The sequence below is a fragment of the Vulpes vulpes genome, chromosome 5, assembly GCF_048418805.1.
Source record: "Vulpes vulpes isolate BD-2025 chromosome 5, VulVul3, whole genome shotgun sequence".
Classification (NCBI taxonomy): domain Eukaryota; kingdom Metazoa; phylum Chordata; class Mammalia; order Carnivora; family Canidae; genus Vulpes; species Vulpes vulpes.
The window spans coordinates 108,234,730-108,256,685 of NC_132784.1; the positions used below are offsets into that span (position 1 = coordinate 108,234,730).

The window sequence follows — 21,956 nt, forward strand, 5'->3', positions numbered from 1 at the left end:
CAGCCCCAATTCCTGCATACTTTACGTACTCCTGTCCCTATACTTCATACTTACTCCTATGGCAGAAGGTATATTTCGTATCTCTATAGAAAGTGGAAGAATAAAGGCAAGGAGCTTTTCATTTTTATTTTTTGAAACATTTTATTTTACTTTAAAGATTTTATTTATTTATTCATGAGAGACATAGAGAGAGAGGCAGAGACACAGGCAGAGGGAGGAGCAGGCTCCATGCAGGGAGCCCGACATGGGACTTGATCCTGGGTCTCCAGAATCACACCCTGGACTGAAAGCGGACGCTCAGCCCCTGGGTCACCCACGTGTCCTGACAAAGAGCTTTTTTAGACTTTTGTTCTATTATCCTGAAGTTTGAGAAACTTAATACCAGATTCAGTCAACAAATCTTTTAGTTATTAATGGAATAACTTAATTTGATGTTTACATATTTAATTAAATAATTATAACTTCCCACCCTTTCTGCATCCTATTGTCTGATCTTTCTCTGGAAAATTAATCTTGCTGAGAATGGCATACACAAGAACAGCAACTGTGTATCTGAAACCTCTTGTACATATCTATTAAATTTTTTAAGACGGAAAAATCACCCAGAACCACACAAGAGCATTCCCTACCATTGTGAGCTTCTCTAAGTTTTTAGAATTGTCTGAACAATGCTGCTGTAAATATTCCTGTATACATATTCTAGTGCGTTCTGGGCGTCTAACACCAAAGTTTAGTTTTACATGTTAAGCTCTTCTCTGTTAGTGGCATCTTCTGATTATGATAAAGTCTCAATGTTAGTTTCTTAATCCCTGAATTCCATACAGTCACCACTTTCTGTGTCCTATTCCAAGACCATGAGATGTTTTCTTATCTTGTAAGAACCTTATATTTTTCCATTTGCATTTAATTCCACAACCCGCTTTGAATTCACTTGTCCTTGGTGTATAGTAGGAGCCAATCTCATTCTATCCAACATGGCATACCCAATTGTCCCAGCACTACTTATTTCTTTAAAAAGATTTATTATTTTAGAGAAAGAGTTCGCACACAAGTGGGAGGGGTAGAGGGGAAGGAGAGAGAATCGCAAGCCAAAGCCCCATTGGGTGGGAAGTTTGCTTCTCCCTCTGCCCTTCCCCCTGGCTCCTGATCACCCTCTTTTCCTCCCTCTCTCTCTCTCTCTCAAATAAATAAAATCTTTTAAAAAAAAAAGCCAAACCATCACTTCTCCTATTGATCTGCAGTGCACTCTGATCATATATCAAGTGTGGGCTATTCTGGGCTTTCCGTTCTGTCTCACGGGACTGTTTCCTATCCTTGTATCACTACAAGGTGTCTTAATCACTGTAATTTTGTCAAATCTTGACATTTGGTAAAACAAATTCTCCCCTCTTGAGATTACTTTCTGAAAGTGAACTACTTTTGGCCCGTTGCATTTCCATGTAAATTATAAAAACAGCTGTCAAGTTCTTCTAAAAAAGTCTACTGGAATAGCAGTGAAGTTCAGATCAACTTTAGAAATAGTCACATCTTTTACAAATTGCTTCTTCCAATCCATTAACTGAAATACACCTTTTCATGTATTAAAGACTTAATTTCTTGATAGTTTTATTATTTTCTTCACAAAGGTCTTAAACTTCTTTTGTTATTATTACTAGGTATTTGATATTCTATGATACTATAATAAATGTTATAATATTTTCTAAGCAATTACTGCTTGTTTATAGATTTAAAAAATCTATACTTAAGAATTGGTTCTTTCAAAGAAACGTGCATGCTCATGCTAAACTCTCTTATTAATCCTAATTACTACTCATCTGTTTCTTTTATAGGTACTATATACTCATTACATCTACAGGTAAAAGGAGAATTTTCTTCTGATTTTTATCTTTTATTTTTCTTGTCCTAGTGTACTGGCTAGGACTTCCAGACAATGTTAATAAAAACAGGTAAGAGTCGGCACTCTTACTTTTGCCTTGTTCTTGATCTGAAAAGGAAAGCTCCAATTTTTACAAGTACGATTTTGGCTCAGGTCATGATCTCAGGGTTGTGGGATCAAGCCTTGCCTTGGGCTCCTCACTCAGCAGGGAGTCTGACTGAGATTCTCTCTCTCCCTACCCACTTCCCCATCCCCACCATGCAAGCACTTGTTCTCCCCAACCCCCAAAAGGGACTGCTTATCTAACTTTCAAAGTCAATGGTAGATTCTCCTTTTATTAAAGATTGTTTTTCCCGAGTAAATATTAAAACTATTTCCACATTAAAGAGATAAATTTCATTATTTTTAGTTTCAAAAATAAAGATATATACACATATTTAAGCCTATATAGAGATAAATCATCACACTTGTATAATAATTTTGAAACAGCTAAGCCTATATTTGAGCTTGAACATGTCACTCAATTAGAAAATGTTTTTTAAAATCTTTTTTTTTTTTTTAAGATTTTATTTATTCATGAGAGCCATACAGAGAGGCAGAGATATAGGCAGAGGGAGAAGCAGGCTCTCCCTGGGAGAGCCCGATTCAGGACTCAATCCTAGGACCCTGGGGATGATGCCCTGAGCCAAAGGCAGACACTCAACCACTGAGCCACCCAGGTGCCGTTTTTTAAAATCTTAAAAAATTGTGTCTTGGGCTATTTTTAAATTCATATTGCTTTGGCTTATGATTTTAGTAGCTGTACTATTCAACACTGTCAGTAAATTTTCTGGACGTAAATAAGTTGTAAAATTTATATCCTTTATTTAAAATAAAATCTACCAGGCCTATCTTTATTTTTTATTTTTAGGATTCTAATTATTTGAAAGAGACAGAGAGAGAGAGAGAAAAGAATGAGAGGGAGAGGGGAAGCAGACTCCCTGCTGAGCAGGGCTCGATCCCAGGACCCCAAGATCACAATCTGAGCCCAAGTCAGACACTTAACTGACTGAGCCACTGACGTATCCCTCAAGCCTACCATTAGACAAATTAAATCTCATTTTGGCTAAAGACAGTTATTTAACAGAAATTTATTATGTTTGCCTTAGGAGTTTTTTTAATTTTTAAAAAGAGAAAGCATCAAGAAAGCTAAGATTTTTTTTAATTTTTCTTTTTCTCAAGAAAGGTTGGCTAAAAGTCATTTTAAATTTTGAATGGGAAAAAACTACTCTGAGTCATATCATATCACATACAATACCACAGTCTTCATCAGCCTAACAGTGGTAGCGTTTACATAACTATGTATTTGTCAAAACTGACACAACTACATATTAAAAAGTGTTAATTTTATACATGTAAATGATACTTCAGTAAATCTGCCTTTAAATTTAAAAAGTCACAATAAACTTACAACTCAATAAATTATAGAAGAACAAAGGTGGTGACAAATAAAAAGTCACAATTCTCAGAAACTTTTGCCACCAAAATGCAGACACTGCCTAGGCATCATGGAAATCCTATTGAATTCCCTCAGGGTAATAAGGAAAAGCATTTTTTTCCTGCTTTACAATTAAATGTTAAATGTCATCTTCTTATTTCAATAATGATTTCATTAAGTATAACTTTACAAACTAGTTTTTATTTTTTTTTTACAAACTATTTTTTTAAAAAAATGTTATTTATTTATTTGAGGGAGAGTGAGGGAGAGCATGAATGAGGGAGCAGAGGGAGAGGGAGCAGCAGACTCCCTGCTGAGCAGGTAACCCGACGTGGGGCTCGATCCCAGGACCTGAGATCATGACCTGAGCTTAAGGCAGATACTTAACCGACTGAGCCACCCAGGCACCCCTACAAATTACTTTTTAATAACATTCATGTACTATTAAATACAGTTAAACTACATGTGTTCTTTCTTACTTTTAGGAAAAAGAAATTCAGTGAAGAGAAGGGTTCAGTAATCTTTCTGTATCAAAATATCAGTAATCTTTCTGAAACAAAATATCACACTGCGGGATCCCTGGGTGGCGCAGCGGTTTGGTGCCTGCCTTTGGCCCAGGGTGCAATCCTGGAGATCCAGGATCGAATCCCACATTGGGCTCCCGGTGCATGGAGCCTGCTGCTTCTCCCTCTGCCTATGTCTCTGCCCCCCTCTCTCTCTCTCTCTGTGTGTGACTATCATAAATAAAAAAATCAAAATATCACACTGCTATATAGAATACAAAAATCTATGTAATTCGGACTTAATCCTACATGGCAAATGGATTTAATTTATGGTACAAGTTTCTTTTCAACTCAGCAACCTCAAACCCACAAAGACCTTATTCTGTGTCACGGTTTACATCATCCACTTTAAGGATCTTATTTGCTCTAGAAATATAGCAAGTGAGCAAACCACCAAATCAGACTGAAATTTATAGCACTGGAAGCTACATCAATTACAATATGTTTTGAAAAGGGAATTATTCAGTCAATAAAACAGCTAAGTAATTTCTCTCGGCAGCTCAGCAAACTTGAAATTTCCCATGTATAAGACAAAAGTAAGAAAAATACACCACTCTTCATAGTGAAGCAGATTGGAAATAATGCCTTTGTACCAAGGAAACATTCACACTAGCTATTCCCTCCCTATAACTTGCCCAGTAACCCCCCTGCCACCCCGCCAGCACAGGTCCTGCTACCTTCCGCTGAAGAGGGGGGAACAGTCAGAACAACAGGTGTCATGCCACATTCATCATGGGATGCAGACAGCACTCAGCTTTAGCCACAGTGCCACGTTTCGTCTTCACAGTAACCTTACGAGTTAGGCACTGTTATTCTCCCATTTTATAAAGAAAGAAATTGAGCTTCAGACTAACTTAGGAAATAAGAGCAAAGTCCTTCAACTAGTAATTGTCAGAGCCGAGACTCCAGCCCAAGTATCTATGCTGTTCCTGCTCCATGATGCCTCCTCCCCAGGAAGTATTAAGAACCCTGGAATATTACTCTATTTTTATTAGCAAGTTACCTGAATGACACACAAATTATATTTAGTGCTACTGTAACGCTTCCAGGGTCTATTTCAAAATGCATGATAATCTTATAGCATATTGCTATCATTCCTAAGTGAATTAGTTTGCCAGACATGCAAACTATGCACTGTATAAGAACAGGACAGGGGGAGCCAGTGATTCGGAGAGGCAAGAAACTCATCCAGGGTGCCTGCTCAGGTCATTTACAGAAATGGAAGATCCTCGTTGAGACCTTCTGCTAATAAAAAAGGCTTGCCAAACATTATTTCCTTTCCTAAAACAAGATGGGGAAAAAAACCATTTGCTTAGTACCCACTCCCCTTGGATCTAGTTTTAATGACTACATTTGATTAACCAAAGAAGTGCTTACAATAATGTACAGAAAAGAGCTGTTGTGGCAGGCCTGAGACTGTTACTCTCAGAAGGCCTGCTGGCAAGGCCACCCCTGGGCTGGAGTTTGGGACCTTGGATTTCAGGCACATTCCCACCATCTCCCGCCCCAATAAGAATGGTCACTATCTGTAAACTGTGCAAACAATATGGTTTACACTGAATAACTGCTTTCATGCTGGAAGTCTGGAATTCTGGCCAGTGCTAAGCACAGGGTGCCTATGTGATCAGCCCCTATGAACAACTCTGGGCACTAAGTCTCTTAAGAGCTTCCCTCAGATACAGCACTTTACATGTAGTACAACCTACATGATTCCACTAGGAGAGGACGCTCAGAAGCTTGCACCTCATGGGGTTACTGGGTGGTGGACATTAAGCAGGGCATCTAATGTTATGAGCACTGGGTGTCATATGCAACTGATGAATCACTCAATTCTACATCTGAAACTAATAATTCATTCTATGTTAACTACCATGGATTTATTTATTTATTTATTCTTTTTAAATTTTTAAATTTATTTATGATAGTCACAGAGAGAGAGAGGCAGAGACACAAGCAGAGGGAGAAGCAGGCTCCATGCACCAGGAGCCCGACGTGGGATTCGATCCCGGGTCTCCAGGATCGCACCCTGGGCCAAAGGCAGGCGCCAAACCGCTGCGCCACCCAGGGATCCCACTACCATGGATTTAAATAAAATCTTAAAAAAAAAAAAAAAAAAAAAAAAAAAAAAGCTTGTGTCTTGTTTCTTCCAGACTTCATTCACTTGCACACCTTTTCCCTTTGCTGACTTTGTTCTTGTCTTTACTCACGGCAAGAAATCATAGCTGTGAATACAACTATATGCTGAATCCATGAGTCCTCCTAGCAAATCACTGAACTTCAGGGTGGCCCTGTGCACCCCAAAACAGTAAGATACTTTCAGACTCTTTTTATAAAATAGCTCCAGCCAATAACATGGCTATGAAAATTTGCTTAAGATTAGCAGGGGCTCTAGGGAGGTTTTACTTCCCAGTAGAAATACCAAAATAAATTCTAAACACCCTAAACTTAGATTAAGTTTTACCTATTTTTATTTTATTAAAATATTTCATTTATTTATTTGACAGAGAGAGAGAGAGAGCGTGCGTGCGCACACAAGCAGAGGGAGTGGCAGGCAAAGCGAGTGGGAGAAGCTGATTCCCAATGTGGGACTCTATCCCAGGACCCTGAGATCATGACCTCAGCCAAAGGCAGATACTTAACCAATTGAGCCATCGAGGCACACCAAGTTATACCTATTTTTAATAAGTGATACTCACCAGGAACTCTAGCAGGAAAGGAATCAGGAGACCCTGCTCCAGCACCACCCTCTTCTTCATCTTCTTCAAATTCCAAATGCTCTTCTTCACCGGGCGCTAAAATTCTTCTACATGCAAAATGGCAGAAAAAAAACAGTGAGCTACAAAACTACCCTGTGAGAGGCATCAGAGTCAAAAGACATGAATACAAAAAATGTAGACATAAAAATGTTGATATATTAAAAATACTAATACTGACATAAAAAATGCAGAAATATCTGAAAACTAGGTACAAAATAATAAATAAGAAGACAAATATTGGGGCATGTTTATTTTACCTTAAAGGGACAGGTTGAACATCAAATGGGAACTCTTTATTATATGTAAGAATATTCTTTAGGACTAGAATAAAAATGGAGAGAAAGATACATAAATTCTTCCATGAATCAAAATTAAAAATTTTATTAGAAATACTGATTTTTCATCAATTTTACTATGCATATTAATACTTTAAAAAAATTCCCAATCTTATCATCAGTCAGAGCCACAATACATTTGTCCATTGAAGATCTTAGCAAAATGAAAATACCCGTAAGTATACTCTAGGCACCAGGACTTCGTCAGATCTCCAAGGAGATTAAGTTCCAGAGTCTCAGAGCCTTATGGAAAATAAACTCCAAAACAGATGTACAAGTCCTAGGTGAGACACAGGGCAGCAAAGAAAGAAAAGATCTCCTCCCTGGAGTACTTCAATTAAAAGACTGGTATCAAAGATAACCAATTAGAGGTATATGAACTTATTTTGGACTATGTCCTGATTAGATTTCCCTCCAACTCCATAAAACTGGCAAAATTGGTTAAAATTGGTTATAATTTCTATATGCCATTTATGATAGTTTATTATATACATACATAGACAAATTCACAAAGAGGGATTTACCCTCGAGAAGTCTTCAGATAACATGGCACCCACCACCGTCTGTATCACGGTATGGTCCATGATTACATTTTGGCATATAAACTTAGAGAGATGTCCTGTAACTGTGCCTACATTTAGAGAGCTACTATAAATATGGATACTTCACAGGGTTACTAAACATATATAATTCAGTGCCTCTTATCTGGCATTATGGGTTTCTAGTAACTAACTGCAGTTACATGAAGGTAAAGTAATGGCATTAACTGAGCAATCAAAAAAGTTCCTATTATTTTGTACTCAACTTCCTCAGCCTAATTTTGGAGTGCTGTCATTTACAGAGAAAACAGGTGTATATGTTGTCATCCCCAAGTAGGAAATCCCAGAGCACAGGTTGAAATTTTATGACTTATTCCTACAGGAGTCAGATGTGTTTTTCAGACTTCTCATACATGCACTCTTACTGAGTCCTTCAGGGAGAAAGGTCTGAGACTTGCGTCTCGCTTCTTATTCATTCTTAGTCTCTCTCTCCCTCCGGCTCTTACCCTCATCTTTCCTTTCTCTTTCTCTCAACAAATGTGCACTGAGCGCTCACAATGTTCCAGTCATCAAGACAGAGGGTTCTTGCTCTCATGTATGGATCTTAGATTCGAGTCAGGAAAAGTGGACAGTAAATAAACCCAACAGATTAACCAGGAAGCGTTAGACTGTGGTTAGTGTGACAAAGGACAGGATCAGGATGAGTGGGTTTAAGTGGAGTAGAGGGACAACTTCAGCTAAGGTGGACAGGGTAGGCCTTTCAAAACTAACTTGTTAGAAGACAAGTGAGCCATAACCTGGAATGAGAGGAAACATCCATAAGTAGCATTGGAACAAGGGCTTTCCAAGTATTAAAAAACAGGGTAGAGGGGTGCCTGGCTGGCTCAGTCGGTGGAGCACGGGACTCTTGATCTTGGGGTTGTGAGCTTGAGGCACACTGAGTGGACAGATTACTTGAAAATAAAATCTTTATAGCAACAAGAAAGGCTCTGAGAAAAAAAAAAAAAAAGAAAGGCTCTGAGGCAAGTACTAGTTTGGCTTGTTCAAGGAATAAAACAGACTACATAACTGAAGTTTGATAAGCAAAGGGGGAGTGGCACAAGATATGAAATCAGATCTTAGCCTTATAATTACATCTATTGTCACGTCATTCATCACCTACTCTGAATCTCAGTTTCCCCAATTCTAAAATGCGAATACCACTTCCTTCCTGTGGAGAGAATTAAATTTATATGAAATTGCATGGGAAATTTAAAGTTCCATAGAAGTATAAGCTCATATTAATATATGGTAATTTATTCTCTCGAGAGTTTTCCCTATTTGACTAACTAGAACCCTAGTATTTCACGTCTAAGAAGGAAATCTTAAAAAAAAAAAAAAAAAAAAAAAGAAATTATAAAAAAAAAGGGATCCCTGGGTGGCTCAGCGGTTTGGCGCCTGCCTTTGGCCCAAGGCGTGATCCTGGAGTCCCAGGATCGAATCCCGCATCAGGCTCCGGGCATGAAGCCTGCTTCTCCCTCTGCCTGTGTCTCTGCCTCTCTCTGTCTATCATGAATAAATATCTTAAAAAAAAAAAAAAAAGAAATTATCAAGCCTAGAAGGATTATTTTTAAAATCATAAAAACATCTTTTTTAAACTTGTGAATAAACTATTAATTCAACTCAAATACCAATTAATCATTTATCCAGTATTGTGCTAGATCCTAAGAACAGGGGAGTGGGAGACAAGAAGAAGCCCATGTAGCATTCATATCAGAAACGAAAGCACTGAAATGATATTTTGATAGTAAAAGGGGGAAAAATCTTTACAAGTATGAAAAATCAATTAAAAAAGTCAAATACTCTATCAGTTATTAAGAATACCATATGTTTTTACTGTAATGTGAGAATGAAACAGTATTTCTTTTCTCAGGTACCAATGCTTTGAAAGGAAAGGTGTGTTTTGGCATAGCAGCCTGTCATTAGTTTCTATTTATAAGAATAGAGCATATCACATATTTAATTTATATTAATTAACAGGTCCTTTCTTATTTTCTGTAACTGCAGGATAGGTTTCTATTCTCACCAACTATGGAGTAACAGAGATTCTAATGTCCTTTGACAATAGGGTTCTACTTAAATTTCACATAGGATTTTTCTTCCACTGATAGTAGTGCTAATTATTTTAGGAAGATTTGAAAAGGAGGGGCAGTTTATAACTTCTGGCAAGGTATTGTCATGAGCACAGAGTCCATCATGGTTTGGGGACCACTAGGCTCAATCAGTACAATGTACACACAGAGGCCCACCCTGTGGCTGACATCTGATGGTACATCTCTGCAGGAAAAATTCAGCACTCCCAGCCCACTCTCACAGAGCATGGCCTGCCACCCTCCTGAACGTCACTCTAAAAATGACAGACACAAAGTCAACAAAGTATGTTCTGCTTTTGTGGCTGATTTGTTTCATTTTTCTGGTGGACAAAATGAACAAGTTTCTTCCCATCTGAAAGGTTATTTTTTAAATTATAGGAGATGATTCTCTGAAGACATTCAACCCTTTTCAATTTAAAAATTTGCCAAGTTCATATGATATGCAGAGCAATGAATTGGCCTCTGTGGAGAAAATGCAAAGATTATTGACAACCTCCTTTAGGAGCAAGATGACTTTAAGTGAGCATCATACAGGGCAGACTACAAACATGGATATAAATAGGACAGGAGGTAGAGTTTAATTAGGGATGGGAGAGCAGAGAAAGCTTTCAGAGAAAAGGTGGGATTTCATTGGGGCCTTGAAGGATTGATCAATCGAAGGAATTTTACAGAGTGGTGCAGGGCAGGGGGAGGGGAGAGAGAAGTTTCAGTAAGAAGTGTATCTTGATAATATACTATCAAGGATTAGCATAAGAAAATGAAATAAATAATACTTTCAAAATCTTAGTTGTAGGACTAATCTGACAGGATTATTAAGACTTTTTTTTTTAAACCTTGAAGGAAAAATACATTAACACAATAAACCAAGTCCCACATATTAATTTTCCTTTCCTTACAGTCTTAGCAGAGGCAGAAACTAGCTTGATTTAATTTGAAATATACTCAAATACCAATTTGTAGAAAATGTTTAATGCTGATAAAATAACTCCTAACAAGTGCCTAGCTGTGATAAATGCAAAATTACAGAGCATATCCTGAGATATAATATACACATTCACATTCTTTTAAGAGGCAATAGCAAATTAAAATCACCTAAAAATATAATTAAGTACCAAGAAGGCAAAAGTCCAAATGAAAAGCACTATATAAATTCAAAACATAGCAAAATAAATCCCAATACTATCTTTCCTTTCTACTCTCACCCCAATCTTAAGAAAACAAACAAACAAAAAAGAAATAGAAGACTAATGCATATTTTAACCCAATCTGCCACTAATAAAGGGGTTAATAATCTCTCAGGAGCTTGAACGGGAAACCCATATTTAGGATTGATGTCAATATTGCACCATTATAAATATGAGAACAGAATATGGTGGAAAGAACATAGGCTTTGGGGTCACTCAGAACCCTGGTCAAAACCCAGTTCTGCCATTTCCAAGCTATAAGGTCAAAGGCAAGTGTCAGCAAACTGTAGCTGGCTGGACTTATTGGAGTGTTTTGTCCACTGCTACTCTAAAAAATGGTAACCATTAATACCAATGGAAGATCCTATAAGGCAATAGGAGAAATCTGTAACATTTTAAAATTATATTTGGAAACAAACTGAGAAACAAAAACTAACGAGAAACTTACTAAATAGAAAGCCAAAATCTTAATTGTTCTTATTGTTAAAAATAAAATAAAATAAAATAAAAAAATAAAATCTTTAAAACCGTTACACAATACAGACATCCTCACTGTGGTTGTAATCATTTTTAAAAGACATCAATGTGCTTTTCTTAAAATAATCTTATACATAATCAGTCACAAAAGACCGTATATGGTATGATTCCATTTATACAAATGCCCAGAACAGGCAAATTCACAAGACAGAAAGTAGATTAATGGTTGCCTAGGGCCGGGAATTGAGGAGTTGGGGAAGCAGGTGTGTGCTAAACCAGGACAGGGTTTCCTTCTGTTCTAAAGTGGACTGTGGTGATACTCCGTACTTTTGCCTTTGCCTGCACTGCAAACACTTCTAAGAGAACATTCGTGTGAACCAATAAGAAAAATTTATCTGGCACATTCTAACTACCAACACATTTGAAGCAATTGTTTACTTCAAAAAAGCTTTCAAGAAGGGACAGGAAAATAGGGACAAGGAAATCTTTTGTAGAGTATTGCAAACAGCTAGACTGTAGTTTTAAAGGACGTGTAGTATAATCGAGCCTTAATGACCGTAACTTTATACTCTCCAGTGAACTCTACTGTAAATCCTTACCAAAGTAATTATAGTCTTATTAAAGTGATTAAAACAAAACAAAGGCTAAAACACATGAATGAGGCACAACCTGGAATCAAATAATTTTTCATATTCTATAATGGTAGACAATAATTACTAGAAATATCATAGGAATTATAAAAGCACAAAGAAATCACATAGGACTAGAGAGTAACAGAAATGAATAAACATCTATACTAGAAAATCTTAATATGTACAATAGATTATTTTTCTAAAGGAGTGCCACTAAAAATATAAAATAAAACTTACTTGGTTCTAGCTTCTTCAGGTCCTCCAGTTTAAATTCTTCTTGAGACTGTGTGGACTGAATTTAAAATATGCATATTACATCTTTTTATTACAAGGATTTCACTACACCCTGTGCCTTTTGTGGCAAAAACTAAATATTCAAAAAGTAGCCAAAATAAATAAATCCACTTCTTGCTTTCAAAGTAGAAAATGAAAAGTCTTAAACTGGCTTTTGTTTTTATATTTTAGAACATCCAATCTAACAATAACAAAAAACTGAAGTTAGATCTTTTCTCTCTACAGTTTATTAAATATGAACTAAATCTTTTAATAGGAGTTTAACCCAGGAATTCTTATTGCTAGAAATATCTTCTGAGACAATGCTGCTTTCAGCATTAATACCCAAGGTTTATTAGAATAGTTCATAATAATTTTTTCTTATACTAGAAAGCAGGAAGAAAACCGCGTTTACCTGCAAAGCTGCACTTCGTAATTCCAAGCATGTTGCAATTTTGCCTATGGTTTTCTGTAGGAAAAAGAAAAAGCTTTAAGTACCGAATATATTCAAAACCATGGAGTTCATTTATTGATAAAGGATCTGTAATTTTTTTAAAAGTTGTATTTTACTTCTTTGTAGCATCTTGCAAATTTTAGAGAAGAGAAACAGGTGGCAAAGGGCTGGGATAAGGCAGAGAAGGTGAGTCTATATTCTCTCCCGACCTAACTGTACCATGACCATTTTTTATAATCAAGTTTGCTTCGGTGACAGCTTTAGATTTATTTCCTAAGCTTTGCCTTCTCTTCTTCTCCATTAATTCTGAAATTCGCTAAAAGATTTAAAATAAAAATATCTGAAAGTTAGCATAATGGTATCATTTAATTTTGATGGAAGTCCAATCTTGACCTGTCTAATCAAAGACAGAGGTAATACTCAGCAAAATCAATAGCTGTGATGAATTGTGGCCAATCTTAGAGTCAGATCTGTTTTAGAGGAGTTATGATGGATATAAATGATGGTGCAGTCCTTGCTTTTAACAAGCTCAAGTTCTATTATGTGAGAGGAGACACTACAAAATCACTATAATATAAAGAAGAGACACTTGATTCGTAGAAGTTTCAGCAAAGTGAGCCATTATGTAAGTTGTGAAGAAACAGTACAAGAATGTTAGAAATCAAGCCCCAGTGACTGGGAGGATTTGTAAAACTGAAGAGTTTAGGGATCCCTGGGTGGTACAGCGGTTTGGCGCCTGCCTTTGGCCCAGGGCGTGATCCTGGAGACCCATGATCGAGTCCCACATTGGGCTCCCGGTGCATGGAGCCTGCTTCTCCCTCTGCCTATGTCTCTGCCTCTCTCTCTCTCTCTGTGACTATCATAAATAAATAAAAAAATAATTTAAAAAATAATTTTAAAAAAACTGAAGAGTTTAGGAAACTGTCAAGGTTCATTGTCTAAAGTCTCAAACTGAAAGCAGAGGGAACATAGGTTTGAAAAGTGGAGAGAGAGAGAGAGTGTGTGTGTGTGTATGTGTGTGCACGCACGCGCGTACATGCACACGCTGGGGGCAACAGTGGTCTTTCTAAATGGGATCTTCTATGACTGGCTGAACAATCCGTTATTACTTTGGCAACAAATTACACAGAGGCTTTTTTTTCTTTTTAAAGCTGTTTATTTGACAGAGAGAGAGAGAACACAAGTGGGGGGAGGCTGCCGAGGGAGAAATAGACTTCCTGCTGAGTGGGGAGCCAAGGCAGGGCTCAATCCCAGACCCTGAGATCATGACCTGAGGCCAAGGCAGACGCTTAGACAGACCTTTATCCACCTGAGCCATGTAGGTGCCCCTCCACAGAGGTTTTTGAACAGAAGAATGACAATCAGATCTGCCCTTTAAGAAAACTAAGGACAATAGTCTCCATAAGCAGGGGCAGAAAGGGGAAAAGACTAAAGGCAAAAGCGGCCAGGTTACTCTAGCTGTCCAGGTAAACGTGAAGCAGAAAAAAAAGAACAACTAGGGTGGAAATGAAGAGGAGACCCACAAAGAAATATCTGTAAGAGCAGGCAGCTGAATTATGCCCATCAACATTTTTAAGTTCTTCCCAAAAAGGCATTTCTTATGTTTTTATATATTTTTTGCAATGCCTTGACCACAAAATATTCTTAGGGGAAAAAATGACATGTACTGATCATTCGCAAAAGTTTAGTAAATTGGATTTTCTCTTCGGTCACTTTCTTTATAAGATAAATGAGGAACAAAGAGGTGTAGCAAGTACTGTCCCAACCCTTGGCACTCAGGCTGGCAGGAACTAGGCAATTATCTGATCAACAATCAACAGCTGGTAAAGCCACTCCTGAGCAAGACGGGACCCTTCACCGAGGAACAAGTAATACTCTTTAATTACCTTCACAATCTTTAAAAATTCATTTTAATCTCAACATCACAGTATAGAAAATACCCAATTTTACTCTGAAATTTTATATTTAAAGATTACATTTAAGTATATTAACTGCAAAAGGACTCGAGATAACTCATATATACTTACTCTCCCAAATAGCTATTGCATAGTAACCAGCAATAGTTTTTTCTACATAAAATGTTTGTTGTTCAAACATACCACTCAACTCTGGCAAAACTAAGTGATTTAAATATATACAAGTAAAATTTATATGATATATTTATATTTTGTACATATATTTATTTACACATATCAGTCTTATACACATTATTTATACATATAAATAAACATATATAAAAAACATAGTAACGGCTAAACAGTTTTTGAGTACTTAGGCTCTCCTAAGAACAAGCATTAATTCATGTAAATCTCACTGTAACCCTGAATTACAATCATTTTATCAATGTGAAAACTGAAAAGAGGTTAAACAACTTGCCCTAGGTATCAATGTCTTCTATACATAAAATAGTAATACATACAATAAAGCAATATAATTTTTTAATACCATTTGGTTACACCTTTACATTCTTTTAAAAATGCTTTTTAAAAAAGATTTCATATTACGTGAGATGTATCAATGAGTAAGTCTTTAGAAATATTAGTTAACTCCTTTTCTTTCATTTACTATAAAAGCCATTTGATTTGGAGCTGTTAACACTCAAGGTAAAAGTTCAACAAGTACAATTCCACTAATAACTTATTTTAAATTTAAGCATTTCTGCAAGTTAAGTAGAAACAACAGCTTTTTATACAGAATCTACTGCACTATGGCAAAATACCAATAGGCATTATTCATAACTACTTTAAGGAACCACACCCAACATCAGTATTAAAAAGGGAGCGAAATATTATCATTTTCAGCTGCAGCAATGACTTTTAAAACATGTAGCATTTATTGCTGTCAAAATCAAGGGCTTACTACTGAAATTGTGTCACCTTTCTCAGAACAAAATGGTTAGGAAAAATTATGAAGCAGCACAAGGTCACTTGTGTCTGAGTATAAGTACTATTAACTAATGTAAATTAAGATTAAGCACTGCAGGTGGAGAAGTTTAATTTTAAAAGATTTAAATTATTTGCGCCTCATTCAAATTAACTGCTCATGCCTCATATGGTATAGAAATGGAAAATGTCATTTTCAGAATATTGGCTATTTTGTCATTGGAAGAGAAATTAATAAAAAGAGCAGCAAAAGATGGAATAAAAATAGAGCCAAGTTAATTTTCCTAAAACATACGCAATTTACATGAGGAAAAAGAAGTTTAAAAAGTACACATAAAGTAGTACAGTCTCAACCCAGACTTAATTTTTTTATTTAAACAGCCAGTCATATACTCTCTGGCTGGGGGGAGGCCAGGGTGGGAGAAAATGGGGAAGAGGGGAGGCAGTGAAAAGGGAAAAAATCTATAAAATATAAAACAAGCACATAGTGCTGGAACTCTCATTACTACCAAATTTGATTCAAAACAGGGAAAAACTTTCTAAGCATCATGAGACAGGATGTTCTAGTCTGTCCAGAAACTTACATGAGAAAATCTACGACACCAAAGTAGGGAATGTAATGGAATGAAAGCTTTTGGCAGCTATTCTTTGGCTACTAAACTCAGTTGTTATAATGACAAAACTATTGAGGACTGAAATGAAAGCTAAGTCAACTAATCATGAGGGAGGATCAAATAAGAATCATAAACTTTCTCATTTTCCACCAGAAATCTTTGAGAATATTGTAAATAGCAAATCCATATGAAGAATTTTAAAAATCACCAATTAATAAAGTTTAGAGAAATCGGTAGTTCTGCTCTTTAGATTTAAAATATTATGAAGATGCATAATATATTATTTACCCAAAACTTAGGATTTCTTTGATCTTAAAATAATTATATATGGATAAATATCAGTAACCTGAGACCCAACAAAGCATTTATTCATCATCTATTTTTCAAAGCTTATTGTGAGACAATAAAAAGCTCCACAAAGAAATAATGGTTTTTAAAAAATTTTTCAAAGTCCCATAAACTATGGTTAGCATAATTCTAAGATTTATCACTGCTACAAAACCAGAGACTAGTAAAAGCATAAAAAATAAAATTCAAAATAGAAAATATAAAGAGCTTTGCTTAGAATAATATATGGTATATTCTACATTTTCCTCTTTTGAGGAAAACACAATTAAGTTTCTTCTCCTTTGGCTTATATACCAGGACTGGCATTCAATTAATTTTGCAGATCTAACAGTTGATTTCAAAATCCTCCATAACATGTTCTTGGGAACACTAGACCCAATGAAGTGTTCTATAAAGGGAGGAGGTGAGGCTTCCAAAAGCAAACAAATTCAAGAAACACTCCATTACCCAAAGTCTTTAAAAAATTCAACTTACACATTAGTATATTAAAAGCCCTGACAAGTCCACATACTCTCTCTGTTCAAAGAACATCTATTAATTTTTCAGAGCCAGTGTTCCCCGAGATCACAGCTGGGAAATCTGTTTCCTAATCGTTTACTTGGAGCCTCTAACTTTTTCCTTATGTGACATTAAAAAATAAGGTCTATATGTCAGTATGAGTTTTTTGGCACACTGTAAATGTTTCACCTGTATTTTTAATGAAAATTAAATTTGTAAATGCATACAACTTGCCTTATGTTCCCAATGTAGTACAGAATGATTTGGGGGTCCTTCTCCAAGACCAAGGACTAGGCAGCCACAAACTCTCTGTAGTCACAAGGGGCAGCCATAAGTGCCCCCTAGGCAGTTAAATTATAAATAACAAATCCTCAGAAATCAGGTCTCCAGGAAAGGAAAAGGTTCTTGCAAAGGCAGATATCATTAGAAGATGTAGGGGTATCTTTTAAGATCATTTAGGGTTATCTAATCCCTCATTTCATGCATAAGGAAATTAGGGCTGGGGACAGAGCCCAGATTCAAGATCAAGTCTTCTGACTCCAGATTTTAGGCTTTTCCTGTAGGTCATGCTGTCTCCCAGCCCTTATGGAGTATAAGACCTGTGGGTCTATGTAAACTGAAAAGAAGGCAGTGTCGATGGCTACTACGGAACAGCTATAAAAATTAAGGAATAAAGAGCATTATCGAACATTAGCTTCAGCCTTAGAAAGTTAAAGAAAATTAAGAAAAAGTTTATTTTTTCTCGTTAGTCTAATCATTGAATAGATGCTGGTGACAAAGCATGTGAGTAAAGCGAGTCAAACAGGTGATTAAAGTAAGAGGTGATAAAGCATATAGTCTCTGTTCCTTTCCTCAAGCAAACCAATCATTTTCTCTGTGGTAATTATTTTCCTGGACTAGGATCCTAAATTTCTTTAATCTACTGCATACAGTCACAAGGAAGGAAAAAATAAAATACAAAAAAAAAAGTATATTAGATGATGTAGATACTAAATATAAGTATATAAGAGTCAAATGAATACACACAAAAGGAGTAAAATAAATTTGTTCAGGCTTACTTAAAACATGTGTAAAAAACCACTCCCACCCCTTGTACAGAAAAAGGATTAATAAAGTCACTTTTTCACTATGTCTTAAGAGGTGAGGGAAAAACTGACACAGTAATATTTTTTCATTATCTACAAAATTAAAACTTGACTTAACACTAGATACTGAGCCAGGAAAAAATGGGACTTCTTTCTTCTATTTGAAAGCAAAGCTTCTTAAAGTATTCCACTTTTTATAATCTCTAAAGGTCCAGACTGACTTGACACATTAAAATTTTAATTCAAGGAGAAAGAGTCCCATTGAGACATTTTGCAACCATACGCATTTATTTTGCTGATGGATTCTGATGCCAAATTCTTCACTTGAACTATTTTTTTTAATCATTATTTTACTATTATTTTTTTTCAGTGATGGCTTTTGGGTTTTGTTTTGTTTTTTGTTTTTTACTTTGAGAGGAGGAAGGAGTTAAGAAAATTCAGAGTTAAATAAGTATTGAAGTTGGACATAATTACTCACAAACTTCAGTCTGGAATCTACTCCTCTTCCAAACGTGTAGACCATCTCCACTAAAGTTAAGGTCTAAATGGCTGAGTTGAGAAATTCATCAAGTGAGAAAGTCACTAAGTGGTAAATCATGTTATCTCTCAGTGATCACTTTATGTTCCCCAAAGTATAATCAGTGTCATTCTTTGTACTTAAGTATAACAGTTTCTGTTGTTTTTGGTTAATGGATTTGAAAGAATCTTTTTCATTTGAAATCTGATATATGTAGAGATTTTATACCTTTTGTTCTTCTGTGAATTCAGAATTATTGTGTTGAGCTTGGGCCTCTTTTTGTAGATGTCTTGCTAATCTGCAAGAAGAAAAAAATATATCCTTTAGAATTGAAGGAAGGCAAACTATCTCAAGTGCAACAAGGTGAAATAATTTAAATCTTTTAAAAAATAGATAATGATGGGTGCCTGGGTGGCTCAGTTGGTTAAGCATCTGCCTTCGTGCGGCTCAGGTAATGATCCCAGAGACCTGGGATCCAGTCTGTGTTGGGCTCTCTGCTCCAAGCAGAGTCAGCTTCTCCCTCTGCCCCTCCTCCCACTCGCCCACTCATTCTTGCTCTCTCTCTCAAATAAATAAAATCTTAAAAAAAAAAATGAAGTACAATACTTTGCTGTATTTTTAAAGTATAAATCTACATTATCTTTAGAATCAAACTCTTTAAACAACAACAATGAAAATGAGATATATTACTTTTTATACCATTTCACTGGGACAAATTTCAGCTCTAGGCAGTAAAAACAGAATCTCAGAGCTGGAAAGAATCTCAAATGGCAACTAATCCAACTTTCTTTAGTATGCATGAATTTCTTCTTTTAACAAGCCAATAAGCAGTTGTCCAGACTTTGCTTAAACACTTCTAATAAGCACCAGTAATAGTATCAGCCAATCATAATTTGCTGATAAGATTAATCCAAAATAACAGCCATTACAAAATGGTAAGTCTATTAAATTATGCTTTTCAAAATATTTTTCATGAAAAATAAAGAAAATTCTCCGCCAACCAGACATGAAAATCATTGTTTGCCCAATTATCATTCTTAAAAATAGCAGCTGGGCCTTGGGTGAGTTTTCAAGGATGGATCTGTGTTACTAGCCCAAACTCAACAGTAAGGATCAAGTTCCTTCTGAGACAACAAAAACTAAAAAATTGACTCTTACAACTAAACAATAAAAGGACAAATAACTCAATTTAAAAATGGGAAAAAAATTGAACTTTTTTTTAAAGACTTGTTTTAGAAAAAGCAGGTGAGAGTGAGCAAGCACAAATGGGGGGGAGAGACAAAAGGGAGGGGAACAGACTCCCTATTGAGCGCGGTGCCTGACTTAAGGCTCCACCTCACAACCCTGAGATCATGACCTGAGCTGAAACCATGAGTCGGTCACTTGGAGTCACACAGGTGCCCCTTGAATATTTTTCCAAAGCAGATATAAAAATGGTCAAGAAGCACATGAATATCATAGTGTTAGTCATTAGAGAAATATAAATCAAAACCAAAATGAGATATGACTTCACACCCACTAGGATGGGTATAATTTCTAAAAAGAGAAAGAGAAAAAATAATGGTCTTGGCAAGGATATGGAAAATTTGGAACCTTCATACAGTGTGGTAGGAATGTAAAATGATGCAGTCGCTGTGGAAAAAAGTTTGGCAGTTCCTCAAAAGTTAAACATAGAGTTACCATACATATAACCCAGCAATTTCAAAATTCTAGGTATAGTCCAAGAACTGAAAACATGCTCACACAAAAACCTGTACACGAATGTTCACAGCCGCAGTCTTATGCATACTAGCCCCAAATGGAAACATCCATAATGTCCATCAACTGCAGAATGGATAAACAAAATGTGGTGCATCCCAATGAAAGAGAATTTGGCCGTAAAGAGGAATAAAGATTGATACATGCTACAACATGGATGAACCTCAAAAACATTATGCTAAATGAAACAAGCCAGGTGCAAAAAAATAAAAAATAAGTAAATCACAAGATTCCATTAACACAAAATGTCCAGAATGGATAAATCAATAGAAACCGCAAATTTGTGGTTGGGGGACTGAGGTAAGGAAGGAATTGACAATGACTGATATTAGGTATGGAGATGGATGTCGATGGAAATGTTCCAAAATGACACGGTGGTGATGGCTGCCTAATACTGTGAATATACTAGAACCACCAGATTGTACAACTTTACAATGAGAAATTTGTTACATGATTTTTATCTCAATTCTTTGGTGAAACATCTTATAACTGGCAAAAGAATTTAAAACTGTAATTCTCAACCATACTATGCTATTCTGGGTGGAGAATGGAAGTAAGAATGCAAAGGGTAGTGTCAGAATTCCTACCAAGCCCACTGCAAAAGACAGAGTTTCAAAAAATAAAAAAGTCTTAGATAAGAGTTCTATTCTATGCAATCACATCTTTAAAGATCAGGTGTAAAGTTCATTATATTTGATGGCCTCTATCCGATCTATGAAAGGTTTGCATCCTCATCATAAAGTAAGTAAACTCCTACATGAAATCGTTGACATTTGCCAGTAATCACTTCACCATACTACTTAAACTGTTTCCATCCCTTTGTTTATTTTACCTCAAAGGTAGAAACCCCATATTTTCCTATGATGTAATTTAGAGACCCACTCTTTGTGGACTCGATACAGGATAAAGTACAAATAGAAACAGACATAGCCATTATTCTTGTCCTTGCTCTGTACTTGGTTTCTAACTCTTGTTGGCCTACCACGTATATGAAGCTCTCTTTCAGAAATTACAGTCTACGTTTAACCATGTCAACTACACATCCTAAAACTCAGGGAAGTTAGAATGTGGCACAGTATCTTTATTTGAATACTTCTACACACTATATGTTAATAGTGACTCTTAACCTAAGCAGGGTCACTGTCAGAAGAAAAGGGGGTAGTTCTAAACTCCTGCTCAACTGCTGAAAGTCGGCAGACAAGGATGTTAAATTCAAACAGAATCCTGCTTTTAAAAATTAGGCAACAGACTGGAAGGAAATGTTTGCAAATCATATTATCTGATAAAGGACCTGTATCCAGGGACACCTGGGTGGCTCAGCGGTTGAGCACCTGCCTTCGGCGCAGGGCGTGATCCTGGAGTCCGGGGATCAAGTCTCACATCAGGCTCCCTGCATGGAGCCTGCTTCTCTCTCTGTGTCTCTCATGAATAAATAAAATCTTTTTTTTTTTTTAAAAGGACCTGTATCCAGAATATATAAAGAACCCTTATAAACTCAACAGGTAAAAGACAAACAACTTGATCAAAAAAAAAATGGGCAAAAGACTTGAAGACAT

The 21,956-nt window shown here is 36.2% G+C and overlaps 1 protein-coding gene across 1 annotated transcript in view; it reads right to left on the reverse strand.

Annotated features, from left to right (window-relative positions):
• AIDA (axin interactor, dorsalization associated) overlaps positions 1-21,956 on the reverse strand; it is a 33,106-nt gene that overhangs the window by 5,982 nt on the left and 5,168 nt on the right. Inside the window, exons 2-6 of the mRNA XM_025991292.2 lie at positions 18,871-18,940; positions 12,660-12,713; positions 12,209-12,263; positions 6,930-6,993; positions 6,613-6,719 (exon numbers count right to left, since the gene is read on the reverse strand). Coding sequence (XP_025847077.1) covers positions 6,613-6,719; positions 6,930-6,993; positions 12,209-12,263; positions 12,660-12,713; positions 18,871-18,940 — 350 coding nt within the window. The remainder of the gene's footprint in view (positions 1-6,612; positions 6,720-6,929; positions 6,994-12,208; positions 12,264-12,659; positions 12,714-18,870; positions 18,941-21,956) is intronic.